Source organism: Hypomesus nipponensis, chromosome 6, assembly GCF_054491055.1.
Source record: "Hypomesus nipponensis isolate SF chromosome 6, ASM5449105v1, whole genome shotgun sequence".
In the NCBI taxonomy this organism is placed as follows: Eukaryota; Metazoa; Chordata; class Actinopteri; order Osmeriformes; family Osmeridae; genus Hypomesus; species Hypomesus nipponensis.
The window spans coordinates 6098487-6117379 of NC_140366.1; the positions used below are offsets into that span (position 1 = coordinate 6098487).

At 46.4% G+C, this 18893-nt stretch overlaps 2 protein-coding genes across 13 annotated transcripts; one reads left to right on the top strand and one right to left on the bottom strand.

The window, feature by feature from the left end:
• The first annotated feature begins 288 nt into the window (after positions 1–288).
• LOC146286680 (uncharacterized) lies at positions 289–18751 on the top strand. Of its 12 annotated transcripts, none has more exons than XM_084699835.1 (18): positions 384–588; positions 808–1396; positions 1755–1839; positions 6858–7160; positions 11007–11151; positions 11411–11510; positions 12008–13157; positions 13329–13580; positions 14346–14433; positions 14658–14769; positions 15811–16026; positions 16272–16400; positions 17039–17078; positions 17214–17356; positions 17495–17635; positions 17760–17844; positions 17966–18086; positions 18245–18751. In XM_084699835.1, exons 2-18 carry the CDS (start codon positions 950–952, stop codon positions 18429–18431), a joined length of 3744 nt encoding a protein of 1247 aa, XP_084555961.1. In that variant the 5' UTR covers positions 384–588; positions 808–949; the 3' UTR covers positions 18432–18751. The 12 variants fall into 12 exon arrangements, with proteins under 12 accessions (XP_084555967.1, XP_084555966.1, XP_084555961.1 ...); XM_084699830.1 differs by having other exon boundaries at positions 388–588; positions 17214–17395; XM_084699832.1 differs by having other exon boundaries at positions 388–588; positions 16272–16391; positions 17214–17395.
• Positions 7211–9204, bottom strand: gpr31 (G protein-coupled receptor 31). Its single transcript, XM_084699842.1, has one exon. The coding sequence runs from the start codon at positions 8995–8997 to the stop codon at positions 7954–7956; it is 1044 nt and encodes a 347-aa protein (XP_084555968.1). The 5' UTR covers positions 8998–9204; the 3' UTR covers positions 7211–7953.
• Positions 18752–18893: the final 142 nt, after the last annotated feature.

Sequence of the window (18893 nt, forward strand, 5' to 3'; positions counted from 1 at the left end):
AGGGGTAGAGGGATTTAATTAATTCTATTATTGTAGTGTTTAGGCAAGTTGAACTATGTCAATATGAGAGTTACAGTAAGGAATCTACCGATATACTTTGGTTTTGTATGTTTTACAATTAATGTTTCTAATTATCTGATGTGCATAGATTAATACCGGCACAGCAAACATTTTCAGTAATTATTAAACTGACCTTCTACTTTGCACTTCGTACCCTCCTGAATTAAGCTGGTTAAAAGACGAACATTTTGGCGCTGGAAGGGATCTGTTGTGGCGCCATACGCACAAAAAGAGTTGATCAACAACTCCAGTGCCCTTGAATCGTGGCACAAAATAATATTTTTTTACTCCACATGAAAATGAACTGACACCCTCATACATCTGATAGACCAACAGCAACATAGACGCTATTTTAACACAGGCTGGTATTGAAACTAAAAAACGGTTTGCTTATAGTCTGATTATTAGCAAAAAATGTCGTTCCCGTTGAGCCTAATGTTTACAGTAACTGTAGCCAGTGGCGACAGATAAAACATCAGTTTAGCTCCACTGCTCATACACGCCGCTGAAGAAGCAGAAAACAAGACGGTAAGTGTAAAACTCTTTTAGGTTTTTCAATAACTTCGTAAATATGTCAAATTATTTAAATACAATATTTTTTCATGCGACAGTCTTCAGTGAATTAAACCCACTTTCATTGTGTGTAGGTCTAGTAAGCTGTTACTGAATAAACACTTTCTACTAGGCTAAAGCAACTAAGTCTAGTTTTAATGTTGACTATGTTCTGTTCTTCTTGCCACCTGACAGAGACCACACACGTCACTATGTAAAGAGCACATTATAAAAAAAATAGCACATTGCTATGGCATGGAGAACCTGTGGGTGCAACCTTTAAGGTTGAACCTTACAGGAAAGATTTTCTGAGACATCCTTCTGCATTACTGATATAATGTCAGCTGAGATTTCAATGGACAACAACTGCCAGAAGAAATGGTTGTTAGTTCCAGCCTCGGGTACTAATCTGAAGGGCAGACAGTTGGAAGAGGAGAGGAGGGAAGAACCGCACCCATCTGCTGGGGTTCCTGATCCACAGAGATCTGGAGGAATCCACGCCACGGAGAACCGAGGAATCCACCACGACCCAAGGGATCTTGGCTCCAGCCTTCTCTCCCTAGCCCAGCTAGTTGTACCAGGCTTTTCAGCCCAGCCACCCAGTCCTACTGGCCCTAGTCCGCATGGTTCAGCCCAGCCACCCAGTCCTACTGGCCCTAGTCCGCATGGTTCAGCCCAGCCACCCAGTACCGTCATCCAGGCTCTGTTGGAGTCTTCTGTTTCAGAAAGAGACTCATCTCAGCAGGCTTTACATCAGGCCCTCCTCGTCAGAGCTTTGCAACAGGTCAGTCACCATTTCTGCCACCACAACAATGGCTCTTCCCAACCACTAGAGGGCAGTAAAACACCTGCAACCGAGGAATGAAGGCAAGCGCTGATATAATATATAGAGCTCTGTAGTTTTCTGTTCAAGGTGAAAGTGAAAAATGAATGCATGTAGTTGGGATATGCCTGTACATGTGTTTGTGCCTAGAAGTAGAAATGATGTTCATACTGACAACATGTGTGTTAGGGATTATTTGTGCTAGTTGTGATGGGTGTCGTCGTGATATCTACCGTAGAGAAGTACAGGTACCGGTATGTATTAGTCATGCATCTCTAGCACTGGTATGTAGGAACAATGTGTGTGTGTGTCCTTGCAGGGCCCCAGCCCCCAGGACCAGCTGGCTCTGCAGTATCACAGACTCCTCCAGGAGCAGGCCAGACTGCTCTCTCTCCTGGGGCCAGGTGGGTACTGTGCCCTCCCCATGGATCTCCAAACATCTCGGTGTTAGACCAAGAGGGAGGGGGGCCCAGGAAGGGGGCGGGGGCACGGATGTTAGCCTCACCGCAGAAGAAGGGCTCTCAAACGTCCTCGACCACACTTGCGGACTGGAGAAGTTCGGCCCGACAACTGCAGGGTATCCAAGCTGGAGGCGTCTGCAGTGAAACACTGCAGCTTAGATACACTTAGCCAGTGGAGCGAGGTGTATGGAAGTGCTTTCAGACTATGCCTCCCCTGGGCTGTGTTATGGATAGGCCCTAAACAGCAGTGCATTGAGATGAGGTGCTGGGAAATACGTGAGCTCAATGTCAAGGATCACCAACTGCCAATAAATGTGATGTTTGTTGGCTTTCAATGCAGGGAAGTTGAATGTTTGTTGGTACAGCATTTAAAAGGGCTTCCTTTTGTTTGAAATGATAATTAGATGTCAACTCTTTTCCTCTGCGCTTCGTTTTAAAGTTCCTCACAGGAAGATTTTCCCGTGGTCTTGTGTGTGTGTGTGTGAGAGAAAAATGACCGTTGATATTTTCTGATTTGAAAGAGATGAACATTTCTCTAAGACCAAAGCTGCTTGGCTCGGCTTCGGACTTAAAATGAAGAAAATCACGTTTGATGTTCAATAGATGGAAGCACATGCTGATCCAGTCTGGTGACGTCTGGTCTAACTGGTTTCTCTGAGCTGGTGGATAGACACAGGCTTGTGTTACAGCCCATCGGTCTTCTATAATCACAAATGGAACTGTAAACAATGCCAAGGAATTCAAGCAATCTCGATTTGTGTACCCGAGCAAATGGGGAACAATTTGAGCTGTTTATCAGGGGTAGGTTTTAACTCCATGCATATATTCCCCACTAGACAGGAACATCACTTTTTTAGACACAGTCATTTTTGTAGTTTTGTCTTTTAAATTCTTTGTATTTATTTTTGGTACTAAAATGTGTTAAAACGTTTTTTTTATTGGATTTAAGGATGTTTATTAGGTTGATGGGTCAATCTAATAAACAGGTAGATGAGCCTGGTAGATGAAGAGGCCGGTGGCAGCAGAGCCTGATACTGGATGAGGAGGCTGGTAGCAGCAGAGCCTGATACTGGATGAGGAGGCTGGTAGCAGCAGAGCCTGATACTGGATGAGGAGGCTGGTAGCAGCAGAGCCTGATACTGGATGAGGAGGCTGGTAGCAGCAGAGCCTGATACTGGATGAGGAGGCTGGTAGCAGCTGAGCCTGATACTGGATGAGGAGGCTGGTAGCAGCATAGCCTAATACTGGATGAGGAGGCTGGTAGCAGCAGAGCCTGATACTGGATGAGGAGGCTGGTAGCAGCAGAGCCTGATACTGGATGAGGAGGCTGGTAGCAGCAGAGCCTGATACTGGATGAGGAGGCTGGTAGCAGAGCTGTGCCTAGCGTCCGGTGGAAACAAGAGTGTCACTCTCCAGGGTACAACTGAGGTGTGAATGAAGTGGGGGAGGGCGCTTCATTTGTTACCAGGCTTGAACTCGGGTTGTGACGGGAAAGTCCTTGAGGGTCACCACCCAGCTGTTAGCACAAGCCGATCCGCCCATTCCTCCGTACGTGAGGGAGGAGTTGAGCGATATTATTCATTTATTATTCTCTCAAACTTCAGTTAAGCTGAACTACATTTTATCAGTTTGTAACCCACAGCTGTTTTTATGTAGTAGTAGTGAGACCTGGGGGGTATTCCAGAAAGCAGGTTATGCAACATACCCGGGTAAGTTACATTTACATTAAGTCATTAAGCAGGCGCTCTTATCCAGAGCGACTTACAGTAAGTACAGGGACATTCCCCCGAGGCAAGTCGGGTGAAGTGCTTTGCCCAAGGACACAATGTCATTTTGCACAGCCAGGAATCAAACCGGCAACCTTCCGATTACTTGCCTGATTCCCTAACCGCTCAGCCACCTGACTCCTCTTAAAGAGTTGATGCACTACATTTAGCAGACGCTCTTATCCAGAGCGACTTACAATAAGTACACAGACATTCCCACGCGGCAAGTAGGGTGAAGTGCCTTACTCAAGGACAAAACGTCATTCTGATTAATTCTTCTGATTAATAGCCCGATTCCCTAACCGCTCAGCCATCTGCCTCAAGTTAACTCCCCAGCTGACACCCAGCATTGTAGCAACATTGCCAGTAAGCTGCTGCAACATTGTGAATTAGCTGGGGGGTTAACTTACCCGGTTATGTTGCATAACCTGCTTTCTGGAATACCCCCCTGGTATCTTGAGCTGAATTTGGAAAATAATCTTCCTCTGCACTAAGCATCTTCATGTTTCAACCAAGAGAGCACCAAGCAGATCTGTTTTATTGAACGATAGTCACTCTTAATCACAAATTCTGTCATGTAACAGTAAAACTTGAGACAGACTCATTACTCCACAATTATTGGGTTAGGAATTCAGTTCAAAATAGTTGTGAGAAGTTCCTTCTCACGCCTTGTTTCATTTTTTCGTTTTTCGAGAACCTCCTTGAATCCAGAGCTGCAGAAACAGTAGACCAGTGTCCTGCAGGCCGTCTGTGTAGGTTGAGGAAGAGTGGGAAGATAACGGTCTTGAGACGCCACCGTGTTCTTTCTTCGTCACAGCTCCAGTGGCAGTGGGGCCTTGACAGGGAGAGAGGCCAGTAACAGCAGGTCTGCCTCCACCATGTTGAACAGAAATATACGGTTGGATTTCTTGAACTCAAACCTGAGGGAGACAAAAATGACATGCTGTATATGCTCATACAAAGCAATATTTCGACGCCACAACTGCTTTTGAAGTTTGTTTAGACTTGCTAGAGGTGTTTGTTCGATTGCTTCATTGTGGTAGCTCAGCAGATTTGGAGAGGCGATTTAACAGGAAACCTACTGACGTCCAGCAATTACGCAATCAAATCTATCAGACAAATTTATTTATAGAGCGCATTTCACAAATAGGAGTGTTAGGCAAAGTGATTCACAGATTAATGTGAGCACCAATATCATGACACACTATAAACATGACGCACTATACACATGACAAAACAACTGTTGGAAGTATTCATAAAAGATTCATAGGCCACAAAAAAGAGACAATATGGGTCTAGCACAAAACTGTCATCATATTACAACTCTGCACGCTGGCAGAGACATGAAGGAGATGCGTAAAGTCTTCTGACCGGGGGGTTAGAAATGATCCCAAATCTCATCTCAAATAGTTTAAGCAGCATTTAATGTCTTTTGCAACTAGTAACCCGACTCAGCACCAACATTTTGTTTTTTGAGGTCAACTCTAAATGCACATGATTGGTTGGTCATGTGTTTGAGGTTTATGGTGTACCAATCTTATACATATCTTCTGTCCTTCTATAGAACTGCAGCATGGTTATTAAAGTTGTTTATCAGATCAGTGGGATGCAGATTTGTGATATCACAATCGGTTATCTGTTTTATAAATGCAGCATTTCAGGGTTGGGTAAGTACAGAACATTAGTGGTTGGTCATAGACAGTAGCTGGGGGTTTTTGTGGCTGTACTTGAAGGTCCAGGTGACTGTTGCAAGATCTTTAAATGTGGCTTTACGAAAGCAGTTTTGCACATGTGGAAAGTCTTAGTTCCACTCCCACGTCCGTCCATCTGACCACATGTAATAATGGTTTGGCCATTAGTGCCATTAAATTGTTTTGGAAGGATCATGCTTGAAAGCAATACAGCTCGAGCTGTTGAGTGACATCAGTTCTGATGCAGTTTGTTACATGAGAGAAGAAGAGAAGGTGCATCGTGATTGGCTGAACTTAAAAAAAGCCTGGATATGAGGGCTGTGAGTTTTCTGCACTTGAGGCTAAATAGGGAAGGTGCAATCATTTAAAATGACGGTAAGTATCAAGCCCTACCCTACAAATATGTTCACATTCCGTTGTTAAGCACAGTACTTTATTAAAATGTATGTCTCTATGAAGTCATATGTCTTAATGGGTCGAGACTGAGACAGGTTGTTGACAGACAAGTTCCCCTTGACAGGTACTCTGAGATCAAGGCCTAGTCTAAGATCACTGACAAAAAATGGCAAGCAAAAGATTTCTACCAAGTGGATTTACTACTCAAAGCAAATGGCAAATGGCCAAGTAACTAAGAATACCACAGAGAACTCATTGCATCACAATGATGAATGTTTCTCAGGCCTCTGATCTTCGTCTTCGACCAAAGTCCATATCAAACCAGTCATGCAGCAATACATTGAGCTTCAGTGCACTTATATGGTCATACAGAACTGTGCCTCTTACAATGATTGTATCGTGTATAAGGTCTACTGCTACATAAATACTTATACCGGTAGACTGCTTCTCACCCCCTTCATCTTTCCTATACAGTAGTTATGCTCGAATGATGAACATTTATGATTGGGACCTCTATGGTGTCCTTGTGCCTTCAACTGGCTCTGGTGGAGAGGGCTCTTCACTGTGTTGCTCATCCCAACATATCCGTTTTTCCCCCTGTGAGATTTAGTTTTGTTTTGAGTGTTGAGTGTTGTTTATAAGTATGGGTACACACATATTTTTTCATTGGATCATTCTATCCTGCAGAAGAAAAAAACAACTGGTATTTACAGCATCGTTTTTATTGCAGTATCATTATTTAACAATATGTACACATTGAAAATATACAAAAATGCTTCACAGTATTAAAGGCTTCAGTAGATGAGGTAATTTCTTTTGCGGTTAGATATAAGATGAATGTTTTATAGTGCTCTTTGTTAATATATGGACACTACTACTTAATCATATTGCATGATTGAAGTTAAATGTGTGTGGCTAGATTCATGGGAACTATTTCTGTTTTGCTTCCACCTAAATGTATCTTGACACTTAAGTGGTACAACATTTTAAAGTGCCCTGGTCTGGGCCTTTTTTTTGCCCTGGAGCCGTGGTTTGATGTACACTGTGTACTTCCACAGAATGGAATGTTACAATTCATAACCTTTCCTCTGCTGTTTTCTCCTCTCAGGTCTGCCTTTCCCCCCTTCTCTCTCTACCCAATGGTTTGGCTCAGCTGCACCGGCACTGACAACTTCTGGAGTGGACCGTACCATAGAACTTGGGAATTATTCAGAGGGGGGAACGTCTGTTGCTGTCATCCCTTCCAGTGGGGAAGATCTAGCTTCTCTAGGTTCGTCCCTTGGTGCTCCAGCTGGCCTCCCCCCCCCTGCCGATCTCCAGGTAACCAGGAACCCGTCCTTCCACACGTTCCCCTCCTCGGCTGAGGCTTTGGGACCAGAGGTGTATCCTGTCCCAACACGCCCAGGTCCAGGTAAGTAAGCTACACCTCCACACGTACACACAGCTGAGCTGACAAGCCTGTTTCTCTGACATTGTATCTTAATATACAAACTTTATGGAGGGACAGAAAGTTGAAAAATCATGTTTGTCTGTAATGGCATCATTAGCATTCTGTTGGGGACAGAGGTACGTCATGCAGTTGCAAATGAAATATATTTACGTTACTGGTATTTCATGGTATGACTGACAAACAAGCACCTCACGCTACGACAGAACTGCCCTCAGTAAAACAAAGTGCCTTCAACCAGACTTGCATGACAAGTGCCCTACGTTTAACCCAGACAGTTACTAAGCACTTAGTCATACTGAGCAGTAATGTAATGTAAAGTGAGACTGGGGTAACGTAAACTCGACTGGTTACTGTACGGTGAATCACGACATCTGCACACAACAACACAGACATGTCACCATGCAGCCTTAGCAAACAGCAGAAATGACCATATTCTGTACAAATACGTTTCATAGCCTTCTAAACAACCAATAGTTGTTTGAACTTGTCTTGGTATTGCCAAGTGCCCTGAGCTCTAAGGCAAATGCAAAAAACTGGAAGCAAGCTGTTTAGACTTCATTTGGTAGAAGCTAATATTGTTGCGTTTGCTACATGCTCAGGCGGCACTATGACAAGCAGAGGTCTGATGAAAAGAACAATGACAACCAACGTTATGCAAGCATTCAAATGATTGGCTAACTGTACATCCTTTTTTTAACGTCTTTTTCCCTAAATAGTCACATAGATGAGAACAGTGCTTTCCCCCGGGGCTTGGCTAGTATGCCGTATTTACATTATCGCGTTTGGGATTTGTGTTTGCTGTGGAGGTGCTGTTATCGAGGGGGTGTTCGAGTTTCTTCAGAACACAGGGAAAGTAATTGCCCAGGTAGATGTTTTTGAACTTGGTGCTGCAGAAGCAGTAGACCAAGGGGTCCAGCAGACAGTCGATGAAGGAAAGGACCATGAGGCCGTCGAACACTTGCGCCGCCACGTCCTCTGAGAGCTCCTTCCACTCCTGAACCCGGGCTACCAGCAGAACAATCCTGGCCACGGTGCAGGGCAGGAAGCAGACAGAGAACAACACCATGACGGAGGAAACCAGGAACATGGCTCTCCTCAGCTTGGTCTTGTCCCCCACCGTCTTCCTCTTCAGGCGGTTGACGATGCGCACCGTGCAGTACAGCAGGATTATGAAGGGGACCAAGATCTGCGTGAAGAACACCACCTCCCTCAGGCTGTCCACCACGTCCTTCACCACGGCGTCGTCCCGCTTCTCCGTGGCGTTGTAGCTCTTGTGGCTGTTGCAGCACTCAAAGGTCTTCAGCATGGTGGGGATGGTCAGAGGGAGCAGCAGGAGCCAGATCAGGATGGAGATGTGAGGAGACTTTTTCAGGGCTTTCAGGAGGTTCTTCCTCCCAGGATGCACCACGTTGAAGTAGCGGTCGATGGAGGTGACGGTGAGGAAGGCAATGCTGGCTCCTCGGTTGAGGAAGAGCATGAAGAGCATGGCTTTGCAGACCACGTCGTTCTCACTGCGTCTCTCGCCATGGATGAAGTTGTAGGCCTTCACAGGCAGGCAGAATAACAGCAGGATGTCGGCCAGGACCAGGTTGAACAGAAACACATTGTTGGTGTTGGATTTCCAGAACTTGAGCTTGACAATGAAGAGGTGGAGGATTGAGATGTTCAATGGGATAGCCAGCAAGAAGATGATGATCATCACAGCTGCGTAGAAGTTATAGAGCGCCCGGCTAGTGGTTTCACAGTCCTCTGAAGCGTGGTATTCCTCTGTCGGTGCGATTAGCAGTTCAGCCGCCATGCCTGAGCTTGTAAAAAACAATCCTTCAAGACGATGAAATCACTGCAGCTCTGAGCTGAACCTGAAGAGGTTTGGTTTGGAAACCAAGGAAAGAGACGGGGAGTTTCTAGCCACACCAGGTGAGACGAGCTTTTGTAACTCTCAAAGGGGACTCCGGAGATTTCTGCGTGTGCGTGTGAAGGCAAACTCCAAGGCTTGTGTGTTTGCTTGGTGAATTTGAGACTTGAATCACAGCACTCCCTCCCTCCTTCCTCCTCCCCTTCAACACGTTGCACGTAGTCAGCTCTGTTCTGTGGTTTGTTTAGCCCCTCCCTGACCCTGAAGAGGGGAGTTACTACTGACTGAACAGGACTAGCATGCTGCTGAGAGGGACAGAGAGAGAGGGGGGAAGGGGGGCGGACAAAGGGGGAAGCAGAGAAAACATTATGGAAACGTTTCACCTTCTCACAAAATATAATTCCCTCAGGATTTGGAGCAGGGTGGGGTGACCCCCTCCTCTATCCTGTGGTAGCTCTCCAGGGAGTATCTCTCCTGAGAAAGACAGATTTTATGCTGGAGAGTCGTTGCCATAAAAAGAAGGTTTGATTGATGAAACTCAAAGAGAGTTTAGAGAGACTGCCAGACTGGCTGGGAATCCAGAAACTTCTGCATACAGCAGGAATGTTTGCTATGTTAAGAAGTTGTATAAGACTGTCAACAGGGACAGAGAATATCCTGGGGAATTTGCTAGATATTTACAAGCAGAGGCAACATAGTCTAAAGGGTTTTGGGGGTCAAATTGTTTTCTAAAGTAAATAAAGCCACCAATTGGAATGTTGTGTTTTAATGGCAGATATGTCTTTGTAGTATAGCCTCCAAGCTAGAAGAGATGTCATATTGTATAGTGCAGAGGCTCGTTCAGACTTGTCTCTGAACGCCGACTGACTCAAAGGAATGTCTCCAGTCAAGCATAGGATATGCCATGTTTCACCTTTCAATGACAGTAGTCATAAAAACCTATGAGGGTTATTAGGATATGTTACAGTGAATTGCTGCTCATAAAAATCACCAGATAAATGTCCACATCAATTATTTAAAAAATGTCCATCTTAACAATGGATTCCCATAATCCAATGTACTGACATAAAGAGAATGCACAGAGAATACATTTGGATTGTATCCAGCCGTTCCAGTGAGGGCAGTTCCATCAAACAGACATCAGAGATCAAGTGGGGTCTCACACCGAATCATTTGAAAATACTTAATTTGAGAAATGATACATGGAAACCCCACCCACGGCAAACTCCAGCAAACACCCGTCGAACACAACCAAAAGGCTCTCAACCACAGTAACAACAACACTTTCTTACACCACAAGATGTCAACAGTCCCAGAATCCTTTCTTCGAAAGACGCAGAGGTGATTTGGGACACACACTTAGGCTGTCTGCTCTTTACTTGTTTTTCTTTACCCTGAACAATCTTTTTGGTTTAATTGTAGATGTTGGTGTGTGTGTGAGACAAGATGAGACCATCACAGTGAGACACACCAATTCTATCCCCCAGTCTCCAATCACTCTGGTGCTCACACTGTAGACCTGCAGGTTAGACAAGGCACCTCCGAGGGATAATGATTAAGCTGGAGTGACTGTATCTTGGATCCATTCTAGTTCTTTCCAGTTGATCTGACTACGACAACACTCTCTGTGTCCAAACAACGCTGCCCTGTGCTGACGTAGACGTGTGTTGGCTCACACCTACCTTCTGGCACTGTTATGTTACTCGTTCCTTTCCCAACATCTGCTCCACAAGCCCTCGATTTCCCAAGTGCACCATCAATGTTTTGGAGAATGTTATTCTTCGCTTGAAAAATGACTAAATGAATCAGTTGTTTTGGGATTTTTCTATCAAATTTATTCCACAGACAGCTGTGACATCATCTGATCACACATGCTCACACACACACGCACATGCACACACACAAACAACAACCTAACAGCCCGATGGTAATTGTGTGTATATGTCATTTAGACAGTTCAGGACAGGATGTGGCCAGACAGAGAACCCTGTCCCCAATCAAAGAGGACCGGGGGGAGGAGGGGGAGGACCGGTGGGAGGAGGGCCCTGTCAGCCCCTTTGGTATACGGAGGCCGTCGCTTACCCACACGGAGGACAGGTACTTAAGCCTTTGTTAATGACCACGTACCAATCTGCGAGCACAAAAGCTAGCTATATCTATCTAGTACACAGGTGTGACTAATGGAGTTTGAGTAACTCGCATTCCTACTGACCCATATTTGCTGAGTGTCACTGAGTGTTGACAAACTGCAAACAAGAGCTGCGAGCCCAGCAGAGACCGGGTACTACCAAGCACTGCTCTAGAGGGCTGCTACGTTGGTGCCGTATGGAACTGGACCATAATACTTGTGCTCCAGACCCATCCGGCCCGCGGTGAAGGAGAGGGAGAGGACGTTTGAGGACTTCCTGGAGGAGCAGCTGAAGGTGGATGAAGATGTCAGGCTGAGAGAGAAACAGGTACTAGCAAAGCCAATCACAGGGAAGTTTGGTATGCACTAGTTACAGCAGGCCAATCGCAGAGCAGTATGACATCAGCTAGGGTCAGGGCCGGTCCTAGGCATAGGCGACATAGGCAGCCGCCAAGGGGCGCTGTTCATACATCTCGCCTAGGGCGCCGAATGTGCTAGGACCGGCACTGGCAAGGGTACAGGGCTAGGTTAAGGCTACTTACATTTAGTCAATACATAAAGGATTACCATTTTCCTCCGGACATTACTACATTGTGTACTACGTTTGTTTCTCGCACTAAAAATGGTTGTGAGGCTGTGACCGCCGACTTTTTAATCCTTCTTTGAAATCCTACTTTGTCGTGTGTGTGTGTATGTGGTGTTGCCTAAATCTCCTTATGTAGCTGGCCCACCCACATTAGTCATGTAATCCAGGTGTTGTATTGGGCCAGATGAAAATGCTGCAGTGCTTTCTGTCTCTCTCTTGCTGTCTCTCTCTCCACCCAGGACCTGCAGGAAGCCAAGGGAATGGCGGGGGGGCGGTACTTCCTGCGCAAAGGGGAGGGAGTGTCCAGATTGGAGCGAAGCAAGCACAACGTCCAGAGGAGGGCCTCTCTGTCCCAGCTGCCCAGAGGGAAGTTCACCTCTGGCGGGTTGCTGCGGCGTTCCTCGGCCCCTTCCATGTTCGACCTCCCACTCACCCCCACGGCCAATTTACCTGCCACGCCCCATCCCCCAGCTCAGAACCAGTCACAACAGAGGACAACCCGATATGTTGCACAAAAGATGAAACACAGGGTTAAACAGCCAGATGTTGCTATAGCTAACGGGCATTGTAATAAACAGAAGGATAAACAAACAGCGGCAGATCACCAAGAAAGAAGAGCAATGGGGAGACAAATGTCACAAAGCACAGCCAATGAGAACGCTGGAACTCTTTTATGCTCCTCTGACAGAAATGGCAGGGGTCAGAGAGAGATCAGCGGGGCCCGGAGGTCACGGCTGGCGCGATCATCGCGCTCGACATCTGCCGAGCGAGAGGAAGAGGGGGGGTCGCAGGGTCAGACTCTGCCCACTGTGAGGCGAGAATCTGTCCATAAACAATCTGACTTGAAGGAGCCTCAGCTGGTGCAGCATTCTAAAATCTTCCCCACGTCTCCTTCCAACATCTTAGTTCCCCCTAGGGTCAGGTCTTCGGAGGAAGGAGTCGGTTTTAAGACGGTCGACGACCGCATAGTGAAAGTCGTCGGGTCTGGGGCCGCAGGGGGTCGTCCGAGGTGCGGCTCTCGACCCAGCCACAGGGAGGTGCCGAGCCCAGTTCCGAGAGCAGGGATGAAGGTCAGAGGTCAACTCAGGACCAGAGCAGAGAGTCTCCACTTTTCAAGTGGTCCCTCCTCCAGCGACAAAGAGGCGGAGCAGGAGGGGGGAGTGGAGGAGAGCCCCTCCCCCAATGCCCACCAGCTTCCCTCCCCTCCGTCTCCTCCCCCTCACGCTGGGCCCGAGGACCGCGGCCTGGACCTCTCGGAGGGGGACTATGCCAGCGATGCCCCCAGTGACGGCGGGGAGGGTCAACTGAGCAGCCAATTGCAGACTCCGAACCAGGGAGCTGCCGGTCTCCGCCTCTCCTCCTCCCTCTCCTCCAGCTCCAGCAGCGATGGTGAGATTCATCACCTTTATTCACACAATCTGGAGATTCCAAATATCAATACACTAGAAGGGGAACAGACTAGAGTGCCTGAAAGATTGAAAAACAAGAGAAAAATAAAGGATAACAGGAAGGGAGAAAGGAAACAAACGATGCTTCGTGTTTCTTTTCCACCCCCCTCAGAGCCGAGGGACGTCCTCTGGTCCGAGACGGCATCACAGGACCCTGCATCCGGTACGGCATCACAGGCACCTCACACGATATCAGCCTGGGGAAGCTCTCCTCTGAGAACCCTGCCAGGGAACCGTCGCAGACCCACCAGGAGGGGGACCGAGCGTCTGTCTTCCTCAGAGCTCACGAGGCACGTTGACCCTGATGGAACGTCAAGAGCCAAAGACGGAGGAAAGAACCGCCCTCTCCAAGTGTTCCAACATGGTCAGTGGGCTATCTGTTGTATAAGAATACAACTGAATTGAGGTGGGACAGTAGAAAGCAACAATAGATTCAGTCTACAATGTGTGTTTTGCTCTTTACCCAGATGTAGAGTAGTGAAGTATAAAATCTGTCATCAAAATATTGATTACGCTAATATGAAATGGGAGAGATTCTCGTAATTGTTACCAGAGCGTAAAGTCAAGCCATGGATGTTCTAATAGATGGTCATAGAATGTTGCGAAATCATTTAGTTTGGTCCAAACTAAATGATGGATGAATGTTTATGACAGTCTGTTGGCGATACCGACAGATATCAGATCGATTGCATTCTATTATCAAACCTTTCAATTTATTGTAACATGACAGCTGTAACATGACAGCTGTAACATGACAGTGCCTCAGTCACGCATACTCTGCTGTGCTCCCAGCTGGGTGATAGGGAGCACCTCAGACATCCAGGGAGGCAGGTCAGAGCCATGTTCAGTCGATTGAGATTTTGTATCTAAAAAGATGCCTAAACATTTTTTGAACTCTTGACCTAATAGTACATAAGACACATGGATTTGAAGACTGCAAACCTTTGGCTTTAGTCCCGACCAAACTGAACGCCTTTACTAACCATCTAATGTCCCTCTAACCAGACACTCGAGATGTGTATGTTGCTTTGGATAAAACTGTCTACTAAACAAATTAATTGAATGTAAATGAAAATAACCAGACACAAAAGACATAAAGCCCATGTTAACACACACTGTTCGCCCGTAGGAATCCAAAATATGTCAACCCTCCACAAAGTCACAGCAGATAAATATCATCACCCTCCACAAAAGATGAAAATAGAAGAGAAAACCACGTAAGAAAAAGATTGTGACTACAGGTGAAAAACTGCATGTCTTCGTGAATGCTCGTGACACATTATCTGACGGACCAGCATGGAAACCAGATAAGGATGTTGGTTATACCAAGAAAACGACGCCATGATTAAGCAGATTCCTTCTTATCTCTTGGTTTCACGTCATGCAATTTACAACGGAGCTCATGTACCTGACTGTGTGGTGGTGTCGGGTTTTCCCCCAGTGAGCGAGCGGTACTGAAGAAGAGAGGAGAGAGGGACAGGGACAGCAGCCACGCGTGTCCTGGTTTATCTGGGATGGATCAGGTGAATTCAAGATGGTGGACCGATCAGTTGGTATGTCAGTGTAAACGTGACACGTTTGCTTGTAACTGTCACTGAGGTGTTTGGAAACCGACCACTGTGATGGGGTATCACTGTACGAATCCTGCCGTCAGACTATGAGTGAGTCTTCTCGTATAGTATTGGCCTGTTCGGACAAGTTTGGATGAAACCATTAAAGCAGGGGTTTTCAAACTGTATAATCTGATATAGTCATATGGTCCTATAATGTGATACAAACAATGGTACAAACACACAGGAGTAGGGATTAGACCTCTACCAAGTCATCCTGCACAATTGTTAGTAGCATATTTTAATATGGCTTCTGTTAAAAACAGGGCAAATTGAATATGTAAAATAGCCATATGTGCACTGAACATTGTTTTAATTGCGTGCTAACTACCAATCATTAACACATCTGAAGTTTATAGAACCGAGATTAAACAAAAATTCATTAAATCGCCAAAATATAGTACATACAATACATTGTGCGCCATTAGAGTTTTGTTTACGCGTACCCCGGTTTGAAAACTGATGCATTAGAGCAAGCCAGGCATTTTTCTCCTTTTCACCACCCAGATTCCAGTGCAAATCCCTGTATATCCTATAGCCTCAGGGCTTGCCCCCCCCCCCCCCACCCCACCCGTCTCTTCTCTATGCTGTACAATTACACAGTTTAGAACTGGTCGAACCAGGATCCTGCGGGGAAGGGGGGAGGAGGGTGTTCTAAGGTCATACTGGATCATGTTATGTTACTTCATTAGTACCACATGTGTCATCACAGTCTGACTCTCTTTTCACTATGATGACGACAGGTTGGGGGAAATTACTGGGTGTCACTGTGAAACTGACAAAGTCACCTGTTCCGCATCATAGATCTACTTGTCATCTCACAGTCATTGGAACTTCCATATGACTAGATACGCCATACGCACGCTGAAACTCAAGGAACATTATAGGCTTAAACGGACACTGTTTTCAGTGTTCTATTAGAAAAGGTCACTGGGACTGTGTGTGTGTGTGTGCGTGTGCGTGTGCGTGTGCGTGTGAGAATAGGACCTCAGAGAGCAGATCCAGGCGCTGCAGGAGCAGTTCCAGAGGCGAGAGTGTGATTGGTCGCAGGCTCACGGTCGCCTGCAGACCCAGCTGGAGACGCTGACCAGGGAGAACCTGGTGCTGAGAGACAGGCTGAACTCCCCAGGACAGCACCCCCTGGTGGAGCAGAGGAGTCAGACCACCAGCACCACAGCTCACACACAAGCACAGAAAACTGTGAGTTCAGCGCACATGTTACTTCAGTGCATTATAAATGTATTTGTCTATCTGTCTGTCTCTTATACTTCTTTATTAATGTATTTCTCAATCCAGACCCGTCAGTTAAGAACAAACTGCTATTTGCAATGGCCGAGTGATGAGAGCTCTAGAAGGCTAGACTAAGCAACAGCTCCTTCCAGTGGAAATGCCAGGGAACTGATATGGTGTGTGTTCGTGTGTGTTTATCTCATACTACTGGGCAGAGATCACCATCATCCTCATCCAGGGTTGTGTCAGCCAGATCTGCAGATCTTACCCAAACCAGAAGTGACACGCCTGCCTTCAACAGACCAGCCTATCAGAAGAGAGCAGTGCACTCTGCTGTAAACACGGTCAGTGGGCTTCTAATGGCCCACACACACAATACACTTAGTATAATTAAAGCATTGTTTGTATGAATTCTTGCCCATAGAAGGGTTCTCTTGCTGTCCAACTTGCCCATGGGCATAGATGGCTGTATTTCTGGAACCACGGGGGGAGGGAAATCTAATTAGCACCAAGTTATTCAAGTATATAATAGTCTCTGAAGTGGTCTTTAAGCACCTCAGTAATTATTGATAGGAATTGACAATACCTCATGTCAGCCTTGGGTCTCTGACTTCATCCATAATTCACACAGTGCAATCAATACGCTCCCTGCCAATACTTAGAGGCTTTCCATGTTCGAGCCTGATTTGACTCTTGTGTTGCTTTCCGGCTCTATAATGTATGGCTCCTTTAGCTGTGACCTGTATGCCTCCCTATGAGTGCTGTATCCCTCCTTACGAAGAATAGGGCCTCATTAAAACTGAATGTGCTGCTTTCTCAAGTCCTCTCTGACAGTTGTGTCTTCAGGAAATGACCAACTGGAGAGTGGTGAAGGCTGTTGCCAAAAGACAAATAGACCATGTTCTGTCTCTGTGATATGTTTGGGATCTTGGCGTAGCTACCTTAGCTTTTATACACAACATTCCTCTTGTGTTTGTGTTAGCAGCATCAACACCCTCACAGGGAAGGACCAGCCTCCACAAGTAAGTGCAGGTTTCCTGTCCTGTTTATATAAAGTGCATTCTATTCATCCTTGACAGTATTAGTATTGTATGGGAAATGTTGCGGGTGTCCATGATTGCTAATCCTCCATGCTTGTGTTTCTTTATCTCCACCAGAGAGACTGTACTCATACTCAGGAAGCTCAGAGGGCACACTGGCAAACTCCCCCCTTGAGACACAAACAGATGCACTTGCTAACTCCACCCCTGAAGCACACACTTACACACACGTCGAGCACACCCCTTGGACACATACAAACGTAGATATAAGCGAGGAGATACGCTATGCAAATGGAAAGGTAGGGGTTGAGACATGCCCTATCGTCATGTGAATAAAGGGTGTGATTTCCTTCCCAACCATATAAACCTTGCCTTGTGATTGGTTCCCCTCTCCCCAGATTGAACACATCCTGTCAAATGGCTGCCGAGTCATCACATTCCGGAACGGAACCAGGAAAGAGATCTCTGCAGACAGGAAGTCTGTGACGGTCACCTTCTTCAACGGAGATGTCAAACGAACACTGGCTGATGGGAAAATAGTACGTCTATCTGTTAACCTCTCCATCTGTCAGTCTACCGCACCATATAGGATTCAATCGTTTCACTGAAGCTACGCAGTTAGTTGGGTTTATTTGAGATTTGCCGATTCCCGTCCCACTGCAGGTGTACCACCATGCTGACACCCAGATGACACACACCACCTACCCTACTGGCCTGGAGGTCCTGCACTTCCCCAATGACCAGATAGGTAAGCCTCCGTCTCATTAACCACCTTCCACTACGCAGGCGTAGATAAATAGATCCTCACGTTATATATTCCCCTGGTGCTCCCACCCCCCCCCCCCCCCCCACTCACCTCCCCACCCCAGAGAAGCACCACCCGGACGGACGGAGGGAGATCGTGTTCCCAGACCAGACCCTCAAGTACCTCCACCCTGACGGGCGAGAGGAGAGCATCTTCCCTGATGGCACGCTGGTCAAGATCTCCCAGTAAGAGCTCCCCTCCGGGATACACCGCCTGCCAAACCAAGCATACCCCACAAACTAACCCTAACCCTAACCGACATACACTAACATTAACCTTACCGCCATCAGGTGCACTTGATTTGACACTTCTTAATGGCTCCTCTCTTCTCTGCCCCCCATAGAGGAGTTAAGACGGTGGAGTTCACCAACGGGCAGAGAGAGGTTCACACCTCCCAGTTCAAGAGGAGGGAGTACCCTGACGGGACGGTCAAAACGGTCTACGTTACCGGTCGCCAGGAGACCAAGTTCCCCTCCGGCCGCGTACACGTTAAGGACAGAGACGGAGCCGTCATCATAGACAGGAAGTGAAGCATGTCTATCATCATAGACAGGAAGTGAAGCATGTCTATCTTCACAGACAGGAAGTGAAGAATGTCATTTGTCAGGCTGCTGTTTGTTCTGAGGCTTTTGTGCCGAAACGATCGAATGATTCTTACCGATACAAATATTCTGTAGGTCATTTATCTGCTGTTGGACGTTGGAGATGATTGCTTTGCATCACATCTTACATGTGTGTTCCTGTTCCATGTAAAGTCTATTTTTCAAAGACAGCGCTTAAAACAGTTTTTTTCTGATAGAATTGTAGCATTTTATACTGTCAATTAAAAGGTTTATACTTCACATATAAACTTGATATCAAGTTTTGTCAAAGTAACCCAATGTCTCCACTGGTCTACGGCAGATGGGTATTAAGGGGTGAGACGGTTAGAGTTTTAACCTAAAACTGACCCCTGTTTGTGTCAGCAGGAATCTAATTAGGATGACAGATTA